The sequence below is a fragment of the Gymnogyps californianus genome, chromosome 2, assembly GCF_018139145.2.
Source record: "Gymnogyps californianus isolate 813 chromosome 2, ASM1813914v2, whole genome shotgun sequence".
Lineage (NCBI taxonomy): Eukaryota > Metazoa > Chordata > Aves > Accipitriformes > Cathartidae > Gymnogyps > Gymnogyps californianus.
The window spans coordinates 2765176-2786032 of NC_059472.1; the positions used below are offsets into that span (position 1 = coordinate 2765176).

Sequence of the window (20857 nt, forward strand, 5' to 3'; positions counted from 1 at the left end):
TGCTGGATGCTGTGAATCTGCAGGAGTGTCCCCATGTGGGAACACATTGAAGTCTGCAGTCCATATTATTGGGGGGTTTAATGCAATACTATTCCTGGCTGGGTGCTTATAATTGAGGACTTGAAGGAGTTTCCAGCCCTTGGTTTGGTTGCATCGTGGTTCATCTGAGGCTTCATTCAGCAAAGTACCTAAGTGCGTATGGACTCAGGATCACTGGGCCAGGCTAAAAATCTGTTGAGGCAAATTCAGTGTTTCTAGGGAAAGAATGGAAATAAATAGGTAAATAAACCTTTCTCTCCCCCACAAAAGAAACCACCCATCCAAAAAACCTGTCACAAAATGTGTGGACCAGTCCTCTCAGCACATGCAATTGGGGATTTAGCCAAGCTGAAGCCGTGTCCTGGCTGCCCATCCTCCCATATTACTAAATCGGAGCATGTCGGCACACTGAAAATCCAAGAAACACGTCCCGAAACTGGGTCAACACAGTCTGTAAAGATCTAAAAATCTTATCCTGTGCTGCTCTTTTGTCAGTGATTTAATGAAAGCTGGATCTTGTTAGTAACACGTGAAATTCCTAGGGGACAGGTAAACCCAAGCTAATTTGTGTTGTATAGCCTCATACATAACGCAAAGGAGCGTCTGGGACAGCTGATTTAGGAGGAATTGCAGGAAGAGAAGAGTGGGAAAATCTCTAGCAATGAGCCCCTGTGCATTTGGATTAAACACCATTTAATACCCCGGATTTGTGTCAACCTGACAGACTGATCCAAGACTTTATTCACAGCTGGTACAGAGCTGAATCGTCTCACGTGAGTGCTGCTGCGGGTGAGATGTGTGAGAAGCAGTGGAAAATGCCCCGATTGTGCTGTTTGGATGTGGAGCTTGTCCTCGAGCACCAGGAGATGCATCCTCAGGACTAACCTGAGCAGTGCATCAAGCAGGCTTCTCGTTTTGTTCAATATTCATGGTTTTCGCCTTGCTCCATCACTGACTTTCTGCTCTTCCAAATGCAGGTTGGGTGCATGGTGTTTTAACAGCTTACGGAAATCCAGTTAAGGGATGCAGAATATGTCGTAGTTACAGTCTGCTGACTTGAAAATATGAATTGTAGCTCCTGTTCGAGTTTCTGTAATGCTTTGGCTCAGAGGAGCGGCTTGCTAATAGCAGTGGCTGTTTGAACGCGCTGTAGTGTGTCGGGTGGACAAGTCCTGCGGTGCTTTTGGACTTGACCAAAGTTTCGGGTAGAGCAGCTTCTGGGAAACCTGCAAAAGCTGACCCGGGTGGGAGGCAGAATAGGGCTAAACCATGGGAAAATCTGCTGTAAAGCTTCTGCCATAAAGCTGGCGCCAAAGACATAGGTATAAATGAGTGTTTCTCTGGTGACTATTACCAGTCAAAAACCAAACGCCTGGTTAAAGCTTAGTTAAGTGATGTATCCTTTCTCTGTAATATAGCCCAGTCCAACCTCACGTCATTCCTTCTCTGGGGATGATGAAGCTGTGGAGGAGCTCAGGATAGTTTCCTGGGGTTTAAAGTTGGGAAATGAAGCTAACAAAAGAAAAAGCACCACCAAACCTCGAAGCCCCAAACATTCAAACCCTCGCTTCTGTGTTCTCCTTGTCGGGCAGATTTGGGTAACTTGGCCAAAGCGGGACCTTGGGAATGAAGCTGAGAGAAGTCGTCTGGGCAGCAGCAGTAGCAATTCCTGGCCCTGACTCATGGACCCTTGCAGTTGGGCTATCAAGAAGAAAGAGGAAGAAAGAGGAAGAAGGGAAGCCTCTCTTGGGGGCTGGAAGATGAATGTGTGGAGGACCCATCTGGGCTCCCATCTCCCTCCTGCCCCAAAAGCTTTGAGCCCACGGAGCAGTTGCACTCTGCTGACTGCTTCCTCCCCTTTTCTGAAGGCAGGACCTGCTCGCGTGCTCTCCTGCTCTGGAAAGCGATGGTTAACCATGCTGTTGTGCTTGCGGTTTCTCATTCATTCGTGACTCTGATACTCCCACTTGACAAATGAGCAGAAACCATTTATATTCCAATTGCTAATAATTCCTACAAATGCTGTCTCAATCCACGTGGGCCGTATCTGCTGTGTTGCAGCAGCATCTGTACTGTCCTGATGGTGCTGGAGTAGGTATTTGTGTGTCCAGTGCAAGCTGCATGATCAGGCACTGTGTAAGGCTAACTCAGACCACCTACTTGGGCTAAATTTCTGCAGCGAGGAGGAACCTGCATCCCCCTTCAAAGGATCAGCTGGGAGGTGAGCCCCTCTCAAAGTGATCGGTGGCCTCCAGTATTAATATATCTTCTCCCTTTTTGTCTTCACAGCCACCCAGATTGATCCCAGCGAACTACAGGAACTTTTTCAAGACACTTCAGCCAATGTCTTCCGAATTAACTCCAATGGTGCGTATAATGAAAGGTTTCCTAGTCAATTGTGTGCTGTCCTGCTGATGACTCGTGTGCCTGTACACGGTGTATGGCAGCTCCTGTTGTCAGGGAGCAAATATTAATGCAGTTTTTCTGCTGCTGCATCTCACGAGCACCAGCACATGTCCAATACACAGTTCTTTATAAGATGTAAAAATATTCCACCATATGTTCCATTAAACAGGCGCAGATATATTCCAATCCTTGCTGAGACCACATCCTTTTCTATTTTTAATTGCGTCATCTGTTACAATAGGGAGTTAGAGCGCAGAAAGGTGGAACAAGCCAGACTCGTTTTCTAAAGTGTTGCAGCACTACTGCGTTCAGAGCCTGTCATATGAGCTTGCAAAACATCCATCTCCCTTATAAAAACACCAACACCAAAACTCTTCTGTTATTCTTCACTCTGTAGATTGAGTGGGGATGCTATTCCTCCTCATGTCTCCCCGGACCCTAGAGATTCAGAGTGTTTCCCTCCTTTGGAGACGTGCTCCGGCTCATCAGTTTTGCTGGGTTGGGCTGGAGGGATGTATTTTGCAGATAGATATAAACTAACATTGCTGAATGGTAGTTAATGTCATGGTATCCCAATTCTAAAATACACTAGCGTCAGAAAAGGAACTAAAATTATCGGGTGCTGATTTTACGGTGGACCTTGAAATTGCTTCTGAATCACCTGGACAGCTTCTCTGTCTGGTCTGGTCTGTGTCTGTGGGGATTGGGTGACAGAGAGGGCTGGCCTAGGTGTAAAGAAAGGACCTTAGTGCCTCCTTATTTCTGTAATTATTTCCCCGTGTGTCCCAAGGATAAGGCCTCTAGTCCTTGTAGCAAGGATTCCTTGCTAGAAGAAGGATGGGACGTAAAACTTCTAAAACATAGTCGTCTCTTCTTTAGAGGAATTGTGTATGCTCCATCTGCCAGGAAAATTCAAGCATCAATTTTTCTATGACTATGAGGGATTGATAAGTTTGAATTTACTTTAGACAATCATCACCTTGAGTTCAGGACCTCCTGCAACATGGAGGTACCTCGCCCCAAGCACTGTGAGCCTCATTGCTGCTCTCCACTATCCCAGAAGGTGAAGGCCTGAAACCAGTGTTGGCTCTGGGTAGGCTCCATGAAGTTATTCAAGTGCCCAGCTTGCTATAAAATCAGAAGGAAAATAATTATTCACACTTTCCTTTGTGCCTTGGGATGGAATGACCCTATGCAACAGGACAGGGTGGGTGCTGACTGGCTATAAAGCTGTTTTGAAGAAAAGACCTGGGGGTACTGGTCAACTGCCAGTTGAACATGACTTAACAGAAATCATATTCTTGTCTGTAATTACCTAATGGATGACTATAGAGTAGGTGGAGCCATAACCTCTCAGATGTGCACAGTGGAAGGATGAGAGGCAAAGGGCATCTGAAACGTAGGACGTTCCAACTCAATATGAGGAAAAAGATTCTGACCATCAGGGTGCTCAACCAGTGCAACAGGAGCCCAGAGAGGCTGTGAGATCTCCATCCTTCAAGGTATTCAGAGCTGGAGAAGACCCTGAACAACTTGCTCTTAAGGGGACCTTCTCTGAGCAGAAGGTTGGACTAGAGACCTCCAGAGATCCCCTCCAACCTGCATGAGTCTATGATTCTTCAGTAGTTTGTCAGAATCTCAATTACTGCACATACAAGATGATTCTGCTTGGGTCAAAAGCAAAGTGGGAAATGCACACTTCATGTTTGTTTATTTTTTGTTATTTTTCAGAGGAATAACTGATAGATGCATTACACAAATGTTTTAAACAACTGCTTGTATAAAACACTTCTTATTCATAGTTTTTTGGCAAATTGCTTGGATACCACAAGTTTGACAGCTTTCTTCGCAGAGCAGAGTGCGAGAAATTCAGCCATTGAAAGTCACCTTTGGGTTGCCAGTGATATTTGTCCACTGGGATACTGGGGAGCAGTGGTGGGATTGATGGTGCTTGGGGTGAAGGAGAACCATGTGCTGCAGAAGGTGGAGAAATTCACAGAATCAGAGAATGATTGAAGTTGAAAGGGACCTCTGGAGGTCATCTCGTCCAACCCCTTTGCTCATGCAGGGCCACTTAGAGCTAGTTGCCCAGGACCATGTCCAGATGGTGTTTGAATGTCTCCAGGGATGGAGACTCCACAACCTCCCTGGGCAGCCTGTGCCAGTGCTCAGTCACCCTCACAGTACAAAAGTGTTTCCTGATGTTCAGAGGGAACCTCCCACATTTCAGTTTATGCCCATTGCCTCTGGTCCTGGCACTGGGCACCACTGAAAAGAGCCTGGCTCCATCTTCTTTGCTCCCTCCCTTCAGGTATTTATATACATTAATAAGATCCCCCCTCAGCCTTCTCTTCTGCAGGCTCAACAGTCCCAGCTCTCTCAGCCTTTCCTCGTGGGAGAGATGCTCCAGACCCTTAATCATCTCTGTGGCCCTTTGCTGGACTCTGTCCAGTATGTCCATGTCTCTCTTGTACTGAGGAGCCCAGAACTGGACACAGTACTCCAGGTGTGTCCTTAACAGTGCTGAGTAGAGGGAAGGATCACCTCCCTTGACCTTCTGGCAATACTTTGCCTTATGCAGCCCAGGATACCATTCACCGCCTTTGTGGCAAGGTCTTATTGCTGGCTCATGTTCAACTTGGTGTCCACCAGGACCCCCCAGGCCTTTTTTCCAGAGCTTTTCCTTGAGAAAACTCCACTGCTGTGACCTGGGCTTGTGGCCACTCTGGCAGCTTGAACTTCCCAGCTGTGATCACTGACACTTTGCTTACAGATAGGTGTATAACCATATTATAACACACAGAAATACCTGTATTAGCATCAATCTTGGTTGCTCCAACACTAATAATAGTTTTACCTTGACAACGGTAGTGATGAATGGTAGTAGCACTTCTGCTACCAAACCAAGGGCTCAGCGTGAAGTTTTGCAACCTGCTCGTGAGTCTGTGTGTGCTATTAATACCCAAACTAGCCAGGTTAGGGTTGACTTGATATGTCTCTGTGCTGTAATCCCAACTCCTGCTGTAGTGGAGTTTATCCTGAGAAACCCATAAGGTGAGTGGTGCGTCTTTTTTGACATGCCGCAATCCAATTTCTGTTTTTATTCTTTGTTAGAATTGCATTAATCCATTCAATTAGGTTTTGAGCAATTTCTGGTGGTTTTGTTTCTCCTCTTGAGATGGTACAGAGTGCGTGATGATGTGCTTTCTGTTAAGACTTCCCTGTGTTGAGTGCTCTGTGAAGCAGGTAATGACAGTGCCTGTACTTAAAACTATTTTGCAAAATTGGAGAGGGTACAGAGAAGAAGAGCTATGACAACTATTTGAAGTCTGCAAATCAGCCTTTAAAATTTATGCTATCCGAACTTCTGTTTGAGACATCTAAGAGGACTTGATCAGGGTGTGTAAGTACCTCTCTGGGAAGAAAGACATCAAATAGATAGCATAAGGCTCATTAATCTAACATTCTTGCACATAACGAGATCAGGAGATAGGAGTCAAAGCTAGACAAATTCAATCTTTCTGTATGAGGATAACTAGCCATTAGAACTGCTTATTGAGGGGACATGATGGATTTGGCATTGCTTCGAACCTTTAAATCAAGATTCGAATGTCTTTTTATAAGATATACTTTAGTCCAGCTACAGTCTATGGTCTTGATGTAGGAGTGATGGGACAAAATTTTATGGTAGGAAATCAGATTGGATAATCAGAATTGCTCTCTCTGGCCTTTAAAATCTATGAATCTATGAATTTATAATGCTTTTTAAAGTGCTTTTAGGTTGAAGAAATGCCCATAAGATACTCTACTGTTGTTGCTCTGTTCACCACCCATATTATTTTTTGTCTGCTAAAGTCAGTTTCATTCAGTTTGTGTGTGGCTTCTTCATAGCCTTTTCCCCAAAAGCGGGTACAGCTTTTCAGGAGAGGGATGCTGGGTGCACTCCTAAGATTTTGCAGAGCTAATCCACGTTAGGTAAAGAACTTTGCAGGGTTATAAAATGGGAAAGGATGCCCAAGATCCCTTCTGCCCTGTACATCCGTACCATATGGTCTCTTCAGGAAACTCAGCAAGCTCTGTCTCAGACCGTGTAGCAGAAGTCAGTGTTGTTGTTTGTGTACCACCACGCAAGCGGCTGAACAAGGAACAAGCGGCTGCATTGCAGATGCTCACCAGATGATGGTTTGTCCTCCTCTTGTGCTGGGCATGGTGTGTTGAACGTCCTACACAGTTGCATAAATCCAATCACAGCTCCTCTTTGCCTTCTTTTCCTGCCTTACCCCAGCCTCTTTGGGGTTTTCCGTTGTGTTTGGAGACCAAACCATGCACCTGAAATGCTCTTCTCCCTCTTGGGATGCTAAAGATGTCACAAGCTCCCCATGCTATACTTCTGTTTGTTTAAATTCCCAAAATGCCAGGTTGTGGGCAGTCTCGGCTATATTTTTTTCTGTCTTTGGGGAATGACTATTTTTAATGAAACAAGAAGTCCACTTTGTACTGGGATTTTAAAGCACCGTTGATTTTTATTGAGTAACACTACAGAAGTGATAAACACTGCATGCCTTGTCCCTCTTTGCTCTCCTTACTCTTTTTGCAGAAGTCTGAGCCTTTGAGGCAATTTAAATTCTTCTTGGGCAGTTCAGGACTTGCCTCCTGACCAAGGAGGATCTTTACAGCTCTGAGCTGATCTCGGCTGATCTTACGTATAAATGCCTCCTGCTCCCTTTTTCTGCTATAAAAATGGAAATCTTCCTCATGTGTTGAATAAAAATCTTAGCCGGGACAGTTGGTTCTGTTTACGTGCTACTGGACCACTCTCCTGCCAGGTCGTGAGCTTACAGACGTTTTTTTATCCCATCTCTTACAGAAGTGTCAGGGGTAGAGGGAGCTTTTTCCTATTCTTTGCATCTGCTTTCTTTCCCTAATTCTTTGGAGGCTGTCCCTGTTGAGCATAGGGAAGGTTGTCTGATAGTGCTTTGAATTACGTGAGTTTTATGGGTTTTTTTCGTTTAGCTGATTTTTCCTTTCAGGGGAAAAAAAAAAAGGCACAAAAAGAAGCTTAAATACTGGCTGAATTGGTCTTATTGATGGCTTTTTTCCTACTTATTTTTATTAAGATGTTGCATTTCTTTCAGCGTACAGCTTTTAAGTGCCTCTCAGTAAATGCCTTATAAATAAGTAAAATAAATACCACTTGTAAAAGGGGTTGGTTTGGTGCATCTTGTCTAGAGGGCTGATCAGTGGAGGATATACTGGAGGAATCAGACCTCTTCTGGCCAGATGGAGAACCTGAGTGCTCTAATGGGTCTCTTCCCTCTCTAATTCCTGTTACTTGCTCATTAATGACTCCCCGTGACAGGTTGGTGCTATGCGCAGTCCCATTACCTTGATCTGAGAGGCTGAGCAAAGGATTTTTCAGCATCCCCCAGGTGTGATAACGTCTCCATTGCCATCTCAGGATGGTTTCTTATCCCCCATTGATTTTAAGGATTGCAACGGCATAGGCAACTGGTGCCAAACTCTCAGTTTATGTTAAATTGGTGCAGCTCCAACAGCAGTGATCTCTTCTGAATGTGCCTCATCCTGGAGGACTAGCGTATGCCTTTTAAAAATTAAGTGTACAAGGCTTTTAAAGTAAGATGTCTGTTTTAACACCGGCTTCACACGTCTCTCCAGCACAACTTGACGCGTTGCTCCTTTGGTAGAGTTACTGCTTGCATGGTCAGAACTGGTAAATTGAGAGGGATTTTCCACATCCAGCACAGGAACTACACAGATTTTGATAGAGCTATTCTTGGTCAAAGCAAGTTAGATTTACCCCAAAATAGCTCAGTCTTCCCAAGATCCAGGAGACTCAAGTTGGAGTCTCAGTCCTGCTATTTCCCAGGTAAGAGCCATATCAAATGCCAACCTTTGGCTGTTCCAGAGTGCGTATCTTGTCCTTTTTGGGGTAACTGACCTTTATGTAAGTGTGTAAATATTATGCTCGAATTAGAATATTAGCTAAAATTTTAGGATAGGGACTTAAACCTGAGTCATTTTCTCACCTGACTGACAAGCGCTTTCCTCTTCTCTTGCATTCCTGTCTCAGATTCTTTTGCCTGTGAGCTTTCCAAAATGTTTAACAAATATGAAAGCTCTTGGATTTGCCTCAGTGTAAAATGGCGTGTGTGTGAAGTCTTGAACAGTTCTGTGCCACAGGAAAACTGCTTCCTACTCCCATCTTCTCCAAAGCAGGCAGTAGCAAAGGTCTGTACTGTTTTTGCAGAGAACCGCCTACATATCAGATCTGCCTTCCATCAACCTCGTCTTCATTTGTGGGAAGACGCCGGCAGAGTAACTTTCACTTTGAATTGTTCTGGTTTCGCAGCTCAGGTTAGAAAGGTACCTGGATGCTGTAGCTGCCTTTTTCCCTTCTGGAGTTGCACACATGACATGAACACGTTCTTAGAATTTCAACGTCCACACAAATGCTTTCTCTACCTTGACTTGCTGTCCCTTCTCCAAGGACCACGCTCTGCTTTGTTCTGAAGGGTTGATGGGCCCAGAAGTATTTTTAGATGATGCAAAATTTTGTCTTTGAAATGGACAGTATATAGATTGCATGGGAGATTGATTTGTTAGGCTTGCAGAGGGGGGGAAGAGAGGGAATTATAATATCTGTGAGATCTCTGCAGGATCAATGCTGTTCTCCTAGAGAAGCAAATGGTTATTAGTGAAAACTTCCAATTTATTCTTTAAAACATTGTGCATCCAGCAAAGGATAATAATTATTAGCTCAGTTATAGACAATTCCTTGAGGCTTTATCTTACTGAATCGCCAAACTCTACGCTAAAATCTGTTATTGAGATCTAGCAAGCGGGGTGAAAATATATAGTAGTTTTCAAGCTTGTTTCGAATACTCATGTTGTCCAGGCACATTAGTTACTTTTTAAGCTTAGTGACTTTTGGTGTCAACCCAGAGAAGCCCAAAAGAGAAGAGGGGATTTTGTCTGTCAGTGGAAAAATAATTGACTTGTTCAAAGTTACAGGCCAAGTCCAAGTCTGCAGAGTCATTAAAACAGAGGATTTCTTAAATTTCTACAGAAATAATTGAGCCGTGTTTCTAATCTGTTCTTTTTTCCTTCCTTAAGTATTGAAGTGTGACTGATAACGGGTGATGAGTTTTTACAACTGCAAGCGTCCTGAGAAAATCCCACATGTAAATAACAAGAATGTCATTTATTTAGCATCTTTCATTGTGGAAGATCTTGAAGTGCTTTGCATACTTGATACGCTAAGTCCAAAAGTAGTGACCTGCTGTTAATTTGAGAGTGAATTTGAGACAGTGAACATTCAAGGGTGTAAAAAGGCAACAGCACTCCTAGATTTCTGCTACTTTTTTATACACACACACACATACATTTCTTAAATCTGGAGTCACTGTGTGTTGCAAAACAAACCATGTTTCCAGCCTCCAGCTGCTCTTAAGGTAGAGTATTCTCCTCTCCTGATGGAAAAGCCCAAGAAGCTCTCTAGCTCAAACACAGGAGATGATCACAGAGAAGCACTGCATTTTATTTGAGCCAAAACATAGAAAAGATTTTGAGTGTTAAAGTCTTGAACAATGAGATAGAAGATATCAGAGTGGACAACAGTGTTCTGGCTCTTAATCGCTATTCAGAGCAATGAATAGTTATTACGCAATTTTTTGCCTCTTCATTGAGGGCACGTTTCCAGCTGGACACGCTCCGTGCGCAGTTCCGTGGGGCCTCAAGGCATGGACCTCCTGAGGAGGACAAGCAGTGGTTTCCCACTCGCAAGAGTGCTGCCCTGATCTCGCAGCAGAAAGCACAACTGCCTCCAGCCCTAGGAATGTCATGCAGTTGCTGTAACATGAAGAGTGAGAAAGTTTGGAGCTGGAAGAGTCAGAGATCTGTGCAAGGTCCATGGGATGGAGGTTTTCTTGCTGTTACAAGGAGTCATACCCCGTCGTGTCATGGCACATGATACACGGATTCACCATTTATGCATCCAAGGGACACGATTTATCCATTTTGGGGTAATGGCTATTGCTCGATGTTGTCCCCTTTGTCTCATGAGTTACTTGTCCAAACACTACTTCATTGTATTGTTTAAAAAATAAAACAAAATTAAAAGACAAACAAATGAATGAAAATCCAGTATTTTTTTCTCTGAAAAAGTGTACTGCTTCTTTATCTTTTCTTTCTCTGCTGTTGACAGTGACCTCTCTGGAAAGAAGCCTTCGATCTCTGGGGACCTCGAATGATACTCAAGAGCTGCAGGATGGACTGTGAGTTTGTTTTGAATTGCTGCAGATCTCTCTTTGTCCCAGCCTTTTCATTTTTTTCCTCATCTCACCCTTTCTTCTGTCCTTTTTTTATGGCTGGACACTTTTTTGTCAGGCTTACTTTATTTTTTTGTCGGTAATTAATGATGGTAGGACATGTATTGATTGTATAAAGCTTTGCTTGTGCTGGTTTCAGGTGGCGGACAATGGTAGGCAGATAACAGAAAATGATGGCCCACAGTGAAAGAGGGTTTTCTGTGGTTGTGTATGTGTTGTTATTTTCTGTTGTTCGTTGTTTTTTCTTGTTGGGTTTTTTTTTTATTTATTTTTAATGCGAAGCCAGAGTAGGATACTTGTGTAGCTTTTTCCTTTTTTTTTTTTCTCCCACTCCCCTCACACTTCACCGAAGACCATGAACCCAAGAGAAAAAAAAGAGAGAAGGAGCAAGAAGATATTTTATAGGTGGAGAAGTGTGTTGTGGTGTTGAAACCTGCATCACAGCATCACACGGTACAACACTGAGAAAATGAAACTTCAGTTTCACTTGCAATAGATACAGTTCATTAAGCTCTCTCTCCTAGATATGTGTATACACAAACATGCACAGTTAGTTTTCATTGTACGCATGCTAATTAGAGAATTAAAATGGCTTTTCCAAATGTAGCACAATTTATTAAAGCTGCTTCCCTTAATGCAGCTTGCATGCAAAAATCAAGTACTTAGGATGTGGCTCTGATTTTGTTTATATGACTGCAGTTCCTGCTGAGATTCGGCTGTGAACAAAGGGGAGAATTTGGTTTCTATTTCTTTATATTAGCTTTATACGCTGTAATTTGCCTGATGGACTTGACTGACCTTCTCAATAATGCAATATAAACTCTCAGACTGGTTTGCAGTCTCTCTCCTTCTCTCTCCAATCCGTTGCTTTCATCAGTGCATCAGATCTGCCCTAATTCACATATGATCTGTTTTGCAAACTTGAGGATTAAAAATAGTAATAGTAATAATAGTCAGAAGATTTGGAACTAAATTTAGGAGATTGGAGAGGATGTAAGAGTAAAAAGTCAGTCTGTGGAGATCGATGTAATCAGGAAAGATGTTTACATGTACAAAATTATTTGTAGCATAAACCACCTTAGTAACTGCTGGAGATCCTTAACCCAGGAAAGCCTTTCTATCATGCAGAGCAGCTATTGTGCTTGTACTCCTAAACTATTCTTTTTTTTTATTTAAGAATCAATTCCGTGACTCTTCAGAGCACTTCAAAAACATGGCTAGATAATTTTCTTCTTTCCTGAGCAGTTACATAAATAGATGCATAATGCACTAATTGCAATAATTATTTTTGATCTCAGAATTATCATTAATTGTCCAGATAGCTAAATGCAGCTTATTTTTATTTTAACCGTGCTTCCCTGCCCCTGTCGTCAGCCCCAGAATTCCTCCAGCTGTCTCCTTCCACCCTCCTGGTTCATCCCCTCTCCCCATGCTTTAGCAGAAGGTCTCTCCTGATACCTCCCATTTGGCTCGTTGCATCTCTGGACCGAACAGTTCCAGGGTGCCAAGCCGAGGAGGACCAGCAACTGTCTTCCCCTCAATCCTCCCATTCTTTCATCCTGTCCTAACGCTGACGCGTCCTTCGCATTGCCCCCTATTTCATCGCCAGACGCATGCAAGCAGCCTTGAATGTTCTACAAGCATCTCTGCCTGTCTCTCATGAGAGCTGCACCAGCAAAAAGCAGCATGCCATGAATCACGAGAGCTGGCAGTGCTGCATATATCTCTATGTTCAGGAATGAGCAGAGGGTCAGCTCTTCAGGTGAGACCTTTGGGGCAGCGTTTTCTGCTTCCCTGGTTGCAAATCATGGCTTAATCTTCCTCCTTTGCCACTTGACCCCTTTCCTTCAAAGGCTGATGCATGTTTCTCCTTGAACATCCTTGGAAGATGGTTGAGGAGCAACGAGTGAACGTTTGGTAGGTTTATAGCCTTGGCTATTAGAAAAACAATAGTGTTTGTGGGTATCTAAATAGTACAATTGCCACACTTTCTGTTTTCATACTAACTAGGTGACTATCGCTCTGCCTAAAATGAGACTGTTAGGCAGGCGAGGGGAGACAGAGTATTTGGGAATAGGGATTCACGGTGAATAGTGGTCCTACCACATAGGACATTTAGCTACCGTAGTCCGGATACTGCAAAAGTGTTTGCTTACCTAGCTGCAGGGTCCTGCTAAAACAGAAAAAAAACAAAGTTGCCTGACTCCTTTTCAAATTCACACAGACTTTCTGCCTCTTACACACAGGACTTACAAGGGCATCAGATGAGGGCAGGCTTCTTACTGTCAAATTGGGCTATTCCCTTTTCTGAAATGGTTTCTCTCCCTTCGATAGCTGAGTCGTTCAGAATAAGGACTGTATCCGTGGCAAGTGAATTTGGGAGAGTTCATCCCAAATGGAGTGCCAGCTCTAGTCAGCGAGACAGACTTGGCAGCTGATGTGTGAGTAGGGTATATATGAGACCCAACAATGAATAATCTTGGTCAAAGCTCTTCCCAGAGCCAGCACAAATATTTGAGTGCTACGTGCTTGGAGCTGGAAGTCCTGGCAAGTGAAACATAAATGCCCATAAGAAGGTCTAGGTGGAGGTGGCTGAATGCAGCTGGCCCTGGATTAATTGGGAAGGGAATGGGAGCAAAAAGAAAAAAGGTGCATGGAGCTGGGGTGAGGAGCTAGGGCCAGCAGGCAATGCTGACAGCTTTCTCCAGTGATGCTTGGCTACAAACAGCTTGTTAAGTACCGATATGTTGCAGGAAAAATCGACTGATTTTTTTTTTTTTTCCCCTGACCTTTGGTTTAATAATCCAAGCTCCCAAGGCATTTATCTGCCTCCTTAGCCGGAGGGTGTGGGATGAGGGGGTTCTCTGACATTAAGCACTGAAGGTAACTAGCTTTTAATTTAGGCAAATAAAATTAAATGCCCAGATAAAGCACCGTCTCCAAGAGACAGTGAAAACCAGTCTCTGTTCTTGTGAGTGGGTACATCTGGTTAGTCTCCCAACACCCTCAAAGAAGAGGCTGGAAACGAAAGCATCCCTGTAACCTGGGCAATGCTTTCTGAAAAGTATGATACGCTCGCCTGTATCAGACTTGCCCACATTCGTTCATTACTGACCCACACATCAGGGGTGAAGGATGCCTTTGCCCAGCTGAACACAGAGGCTTGGGTCCAGAGGCATCCCCTTTTAAATGTGACCATGAGGATAAGGCTTCCCTGTGTACCACCAGATTTTTTTTTTTTTCTCCTGAGAACAAAATTTAATAAAAAAAATGTAAAGCTAGCATTTTTTTTTTTTAAGGGGGAAAAAAAAAAAAGTCTTGCACTTTTTCACAACCTGACCCAGTCTTTTTTGTGACCTCAAGAAAAGAAAGGTGGTCATGCAGGTTGCAAGTAGCATTTGATGGCTACCTCAAAGCCACGAGACTGAGCTTTTAGTGGCATGAAGGGTCCTTGATGACCTTTCTGTGGAGGCTGGTTGACCATAGCGGGGATCCATGCTCTCCAAACCAGGCTTCCTGCATTGCTCACCTCAGCGAGGAGTGTATCTCCTTATTGGATGTTTCACCTTAGCTCAGTGCATGTGCAAGGTCAAGAACAATATCGCAATGAGTTACAGTTGTAGCTTACTACCCTTTTTTAAACGTGTCTGGGATGTAGCCCATGAGTCTTCACTCTGTGGCGTTTTTGGATCCTTCACCAGTCACTAGCAGAAGAATTTGCCTGTTTAGAGAGGAGTTATAAGAAGGATATTTTGGGGGCTTTTAGCGCTGAGGGGATTTTTGAGTGTGTCCATACTGCAAAATGTGTTGATTTGAGGAAAAGTCCAAATTTTAGCTTCCACCTCCCTTCTCCCATTGGCATTAATTTTTTAAAAAATATGCACATTATTGAAATACATAGGGTTTTTTTCTGCAACTGAGAGAGGGCTCAGCTCTACATCTGTACAGTGTGAGAACATAAACCTGCTTTTCTGATTTAATTGATACGGCAATCCTGGTTAAGATGGTGCACGACAGAGAATTCCTATGGCCACAGCCTGAGCAGTATTAGTGAATAGATACCCGCGAAGTGCTCACTGTCTGCAGAACACTGACAAAGTGCATGCATTTTATGTGTAATACTGTAATGATTTTATTAGGGCTATGCTGCAGAACTGATGACGGTGCAGGACTGCAAAGGAGTTTCAAGGTATTTTCCAGACGGAAAGCTCAGTTTGAGATGTGAGCTACTTCAGGGTGAGGCAAAGGCAATGGTCCTGGAAGAGGCCAAAAATGCAGCTTTTGGATTGCGGCTCGTACGTGCCTTTTGGCCAAACATTAACCTCACAGGGCACCCGTTTTCCCTGGGCATGCAAGTTGTGCCAAAATGCACGTATAGTTTGCCATATTCTTTGCTGGGATTAGAGGGAACTCTGTCTTCCTCACCATTCTCCAGGCAATTTGCCACATCACCAGAAAAATTATTTTGGGGTGAGTAAAATCACTTCATCAGTTTATTTTGCCACCACACAACTCTGAAGTCAAGTGATACCTACAGTGAAGCACTGCCAATGTGACATATGCAGGGTGCCCAATTTGGGATGCTCTTGGGAAGAGAAGCATACCTATCCAAGCTTGAAGCCTCTATGAACACCGGAGTCAACTACAGAATGGCAGTGAGCTCTTCAGTGCACTCAGGCTCAGTCTGAGGTGGTTTGCTGGATTGGTGGAAGCACTTTTGAAACACGTTGACATTCAGGACGTAATTGTTAAGTCTGTGATGGATTGGACCCAGCCACGGTGCTTGCTTGGCATAGGTTGTTCATATCACCTTCGTTATGGAGAAGACACCTAAAGGTAGGTGTCTGCCTGAGCTCGGTCTATGGTGTCTGTCAATCTTCAGTTCATCCTGATAAGGTAGATAGATGACTCTTGAGGCTATTGAGATAGCCCAGGGTGTCTGAGACACGTATGTGAGGCTGGCAGTTTTGGCACAAGGCTCGCTGTTCGTTCACTTCTGAAATAGCAGCGTTAAGCATGGTGGCACACTAGGACATCTCAAGTGACACTAAGTGTCCCCCTGAATCAAATGAGAGAACTACCACTGGTAGTTTACCTTCAGGGTGAATGATTAAGAGAGCTCAGTTTCTTCCCACCTGACTGATACTACACTAAGAAGCACGGTTCTTGGCTTTTTTGTGAGTTGTGGGGTGATTTGTACCTTAGCTGGACTGAAACGATCTTTGGACATACCCAGCTTCCTCTGTGTGTGCTCCAGGGAGGCTGAATGGTTGTCTTCATGGCTAGGAGCCTTGCCAACCTGCTGGAGAGGCGGATGAATCCATGCCCCTTCAGCTTTTCTGAATTGACTTAAAACAATAAAGGCTTTTTTCTCAGTTCTTTTTATCATTTATGTGTATTGTTTCCTTTTTCCTTTCCTATCTTACCCTTATGTGTGATAAGTTGGAGGTATAGCTTAAAGCTTTTTAAAAAGCTTCTGTTAAAAAGGTTTTAATTCCTCTGGAATGCAGATTCATTTAGAGCGGAAAGATATTTTAAAGTCGTAATTTACTGAAAGAAGATTTTTTAAAGTAAATCAGACAGAAGCTTTTAAGTGTCAGCATGTTTAATTAAGGGTAGGATTTAATAATATTTTATATGGTTTTGTTATACTGCTTGTATAAGCTTAAAAAAAAAAAAAAGATTTCCATAAATATTTTGAAATGTCGTTTTGATTCCGTTAATATGTTAAACCCTTCAAAGTAATACCTTCCCTGTTCAACTCAAAGCGGTTGGATTAACTTTATCTATCCTCCATTTATCGCTGCTGGCATCAATTTCTGACATGAAAAACCTTCTAGGTTTGGCAGTAAAAATGGGTTGCCAGATTGCAACATTTGCATTTAACTGTATAATACACTTGCCGCATTAATAACTGTATTTATGTGACAGATCTCACCCTTAAGAATCCCAGAGCTCCAGATATATGACATCTCTGTGATAAACTACAAAAGCTGGTGATGAACTGCAGAACTCTCCAGTGATGATAAATTCATCTGCTTTTGACCACCTTCCCTGCTTGGAGAGGTCCTTGGAGTATCCCTTCACATGCCTGAACAGTTTCTAATGGTCACTACAAATCAATCTGTCAGAGAAGTTTTTCTTTTCAGTGTTTTGCTCCCAAATTGCCCTTGCCAGAGGTCTGAAGTGGCCAGAAACCTTGGCCAAAGCCATAGCGTCTTCCCACGTCAAGATAGCCTTTGGAAGTAGGCTGTGAATTTTAAGCCATGAAGTGATGGAGCTATGATTAGTTATTTGTGGCAAGTGATGGATGCTCCAGGAGACGGAAGCACGGGGACAAGGAAAGATGGCATCTGGGAGATAATCAGCTGTCTCCTCTTGAAGGTCTCTTACTGCCGCTGCTGCTTATGTCATTTTTTCATGCTTTCATGTCTCAGCTCCCCGTTTCTGATCTCTCCTCGGTGTCATGGTGAGTCAAGGAAACAAGACCAGGGGAGCCCACTCACTGCTGGTGTCTCTGCAGGTGAAAACTGGGTTGCATGGGAGCTCCAGCCTTCCACATATCCTTGTTCCCATCTCCAGTTTGCAGATTTGCCCATCAGCTTTAGGTCCAGCTGGTTAAACACCATGGCTGTAACATCTTCAGGGGAGGTGAGGAACAGGAGATGTTGGTTACCAGAGCATGAGCACAGGTCTTTGCACATCCACTCCAAGGACAACGGGTCTGCAGTAACGTCCCACAGTCTTTGTGCCATTCAGAGCGCAGGTCTGGGTAAACAGAGAGATGACTGTTGTCTTCTGCCGGTAACTAGATGTTGTAAAAATAAGCCTTCTCCCCACACCATGCACCCCTTTTGATTTGGTGCCTCACGTGAAAAGCGTATGCTCCCGTTTTGGAAGTCAACTGCATCCTCCAGCAAGCACTCTATTTGTAGCAACAAAATTTTACACTACCAGAAGTGTAGCTGGATATTGCTATGTGTAAAAATACTGTCATGCTTGGTCTTTTCATAAATTTATTCTAAGATGTTTATCTGGGAAATGCTGAACTCACACTGGTGTTATTTTATTTTTTGTTTCATGGGTGACAGCAGAAGGAATAAATAAATAGAATAAACCACTCCCTCCCTTTTCATCTCTTGAGCCGCCATAACAGCAATACTTTGCTAATTTTTCAGAAGCCTTTCTGAGCTTAATCATTGAATAATATGCAGATCTCCCTTCCTATTACTACCCAAAATACTAGCTTTCTATTCTGGATTTGCTTCTTTTGCCATTCTCATGTGTTAGAAATGAAATGTGGTATTTGACTAGGTTGAAGATTGGCATTTTGAGTCAACAGAGCAAAATTCATCCTCCCTCACCTCGAAAAACAAACCAACTTCAAATATTTTGCCTCTTTCCTCCCGCAGAGTTAGAGATAGTGAAAGACGAGTTCACATTCTGTTAGCATAGCCTGCAGAGGGCAAATACTTTTTTATTTGGGTTGAAATATCCACGGGCAGGAAGTTTATCTAACGACTTGAGATCCTGATTGGAGTGACTTGCCTCTGGATTTGTAAGTACAAGTTTTGTAAATGTTTTTGGACCAAAAAAAAAAATTCCTGGAGGGGGACAGGACGGCTGTGTGTTTACAGTAGGTTTTTATGCCCATAGTTACACATTCAGTGATGCAGTTCATATTGATTGACTGGAAGGAATTGTGGGATGAAGTTTGTTTAATAATTCATGTATGCAGGCGTGGAGTGCGCGGTTGGCAGGGCTGAGCATCCATTCTGCCGTGGAGTCCTTCAGGGGTCTGACGCGCTAATCCAAACATGCTAATGTTTATTGGAATACTTCTGTTGGCTTTGTGTAAGGTCTCATTTATTCCCTGAGTCTTACGCCGACCATAAAGCCAGGAGCAGCGGTCTCGTCAACGAGAATGACGTTTGTTGTGATCTGTGGCTTTGGCTGATCCATTCAGTCGCATTTCTGCAGGCTGTCTGTGGAAGCAATTAGCATCCTCTGAAAGGTTTGCTGGGTTTGATGGGGAAAAAAAGAAAGAAAAGAAGTAGAGTCCAATCTCAGAGAAGAGTATGAGGATCTGCCAAGCCGTTGCTTGCTGGAGAAGTCACTCTGGCTTGCTAATATTACTGCATTTTTTCACTGCAGTGCTCTAATAGATGATTCCTTTTGCACCGTGCTCAATCAGGACCATAACAAACCCTCTGCACAGAGACACCCATCCATCTTCCCGTTGCAGGAGCCGGCACCAGGGGTTAATCAAATCTTTGGGCAATTTGTGTGGACGTTGGATGTTTTAACTGAGTAAGGAGATGGGTTTTGGCAAGTAACACTTCCACAGAGCAGTAATGGGAGATCAGAAGGAAATCTCGTAGGGGATTGGGTTTAAACCCCTTTCCCTACCTTGTTTGAAGTGGAACTAAATAAGCCAGATGAGGATGCTTTTTGGGAAAATGTCTTGGAGGAAGAGAAGTGAATAATGCCAGATGAAAACTACAAAGAAAAGAAAAGAGAAGCCAAGGCTGCTTTAAAGACATGATAATTTTAATACAGCATTGACTGATTGTTAGTAATGCCACAGCTTTTGGAATTTAGTGTGTGACTTAGCAGATTGATTCCAGAAAATGCTTGTGATCAGCCATGGGTCCACAACCTCCTCTTGAATAACAAAGCTGAAGGTCAAGTGTTCGACAAACGTGCATGTTTTATTTTGAAGAAAGTTAAACCTCAAGGAGATTATACGTGTTTACCAGGACATTTTATATTGCTGTCTCCTTATATTCTCTCTCTGTTCACAAAACACAGATGCAAGTTGTACATGGAGAGCTTGCCTGTTCGCGTCCTGTGATCTTCATGCGTTCTTGCAGAATAATGAACAAGTAATGTCATGCTTCTTTCCTAGATTGCAGTGTCACAGAATGGGAATTTTCTTTCTAGATTTAAGATAATGAGGGGAAAAAAAATCTTAGTTCCCCAGTACACATCCTTAGGGGTTAAGCTAGCTGAGGAGCAATTTTCATCCTCCTTTAAAAGTTGTTTTATTAATATGAATACAGTAAATAAGTCCAGAAGGTTAAGACTGTACACGTGACCCCCTGCACTTTGCAACAGTAAACAGTTCAATAAAGTTTGAGTGTTTGAGTACCACGAGCGCTGTGCCACTTGGTCCCATGGCAACAACCACGTTATGAAAGGTGCAGACAAAGAAAGCAAACTTGTTAAAGCATTCAAAAGGTAGAGCATTGAATAAGTGTTTTGTTTCAACTGTATTTCTCCTTTTCTTTCTCTTAAGCTGCAGGAAACAGTAGTCCTGTGCACCAAAGTCCTGTCTAACACCCTTTTAGATGGTGTTAAAAATTATAATGTCCTCCCTTTTGGGTGAAAAACGGAGAAATCTGTTGCCTTGAGAGGAGGTAATTGTGGCTGGAGTCCAGTCTTGCTTCTTGTAGGCAAAACCTGGCGTGGGGGAGAAATACAAACATAGCAGGAGAAGAAGGAGCAGCAGCTTTTTTTTCTGGTGCCGACTCCCAAGAGGTGCAAACTGAAAAATCCTGGGTATGGCCAAAAATAGCATGGAGCTGATCTGTGCTGTCTGGTAAGCTTGTACCACCCTTAAGTCAAAATGCAACTTCTAGATGCCTTTTTGAGCATGGCTTTATGGCAGGCCTTCAGAGGAAGCTGAGGGAGATGACTAAGCAAAGATGTAAAAGGAAAGGGGCGATACAGGTTGCCGTAAGTTTGATCAACAGAAACGACGCTGCCTGCGGGATGGGGGAAGGTGAATTAGTGTCACTCATTCAGGTGAACCTGTCCCTGGTGGAAGGAAGGAGATGAAAGCAGGAAGACAACCTTGCATTGCAGATGCAGGAGCAGATGCGATTCCGCACCTTGAATAGTGTTCAGTTTTGGGCCCCTCACTACAAGAAAGACATTGAGGTGCTGGAGCGTGTCCAAAGAAGAGCAAGGCAGCTGGTGAAGGGTCTAGAGAACAAGTCTTATGAGGAGCGGCTGAGGGAACTGGGGTTGTTTAGCCTGGAGAAAAGGAGGCCGAGGGGAGA

At 43.5% G+C, this 20857-nt stretch overlaps 1 protein-coding gene across 4 annotated transcripts in view; it reads left to right on the forward strand.

Annotated features, from left to right (window-relative positions):
* TSNARE1 (t-SNARE domain containing 1) overlaps positions 1 to 20857 on the forward strand; it is a 487146-nt gene that overhangs the window by 151400 nt on the left and 314889 nt on the right. For all 4 annotated transcript variants that reach the window (XM_050891624.1, XM_050891627.1, XM_050891625.1 and 1 more), the window contains exons 3-4: positions 2329 to 2406; positions 10670 to 10739. In XM_050891624.1, coding sequence (XP_050747581.1) covers positions 2329 to 2406; positions 10670 to 10739 — 148 coding nt within the window. The remainder of the gene's footprint in view (positions 1 to 2328; positions 2407 to 10669; positions 10740 to 20857) is intronic.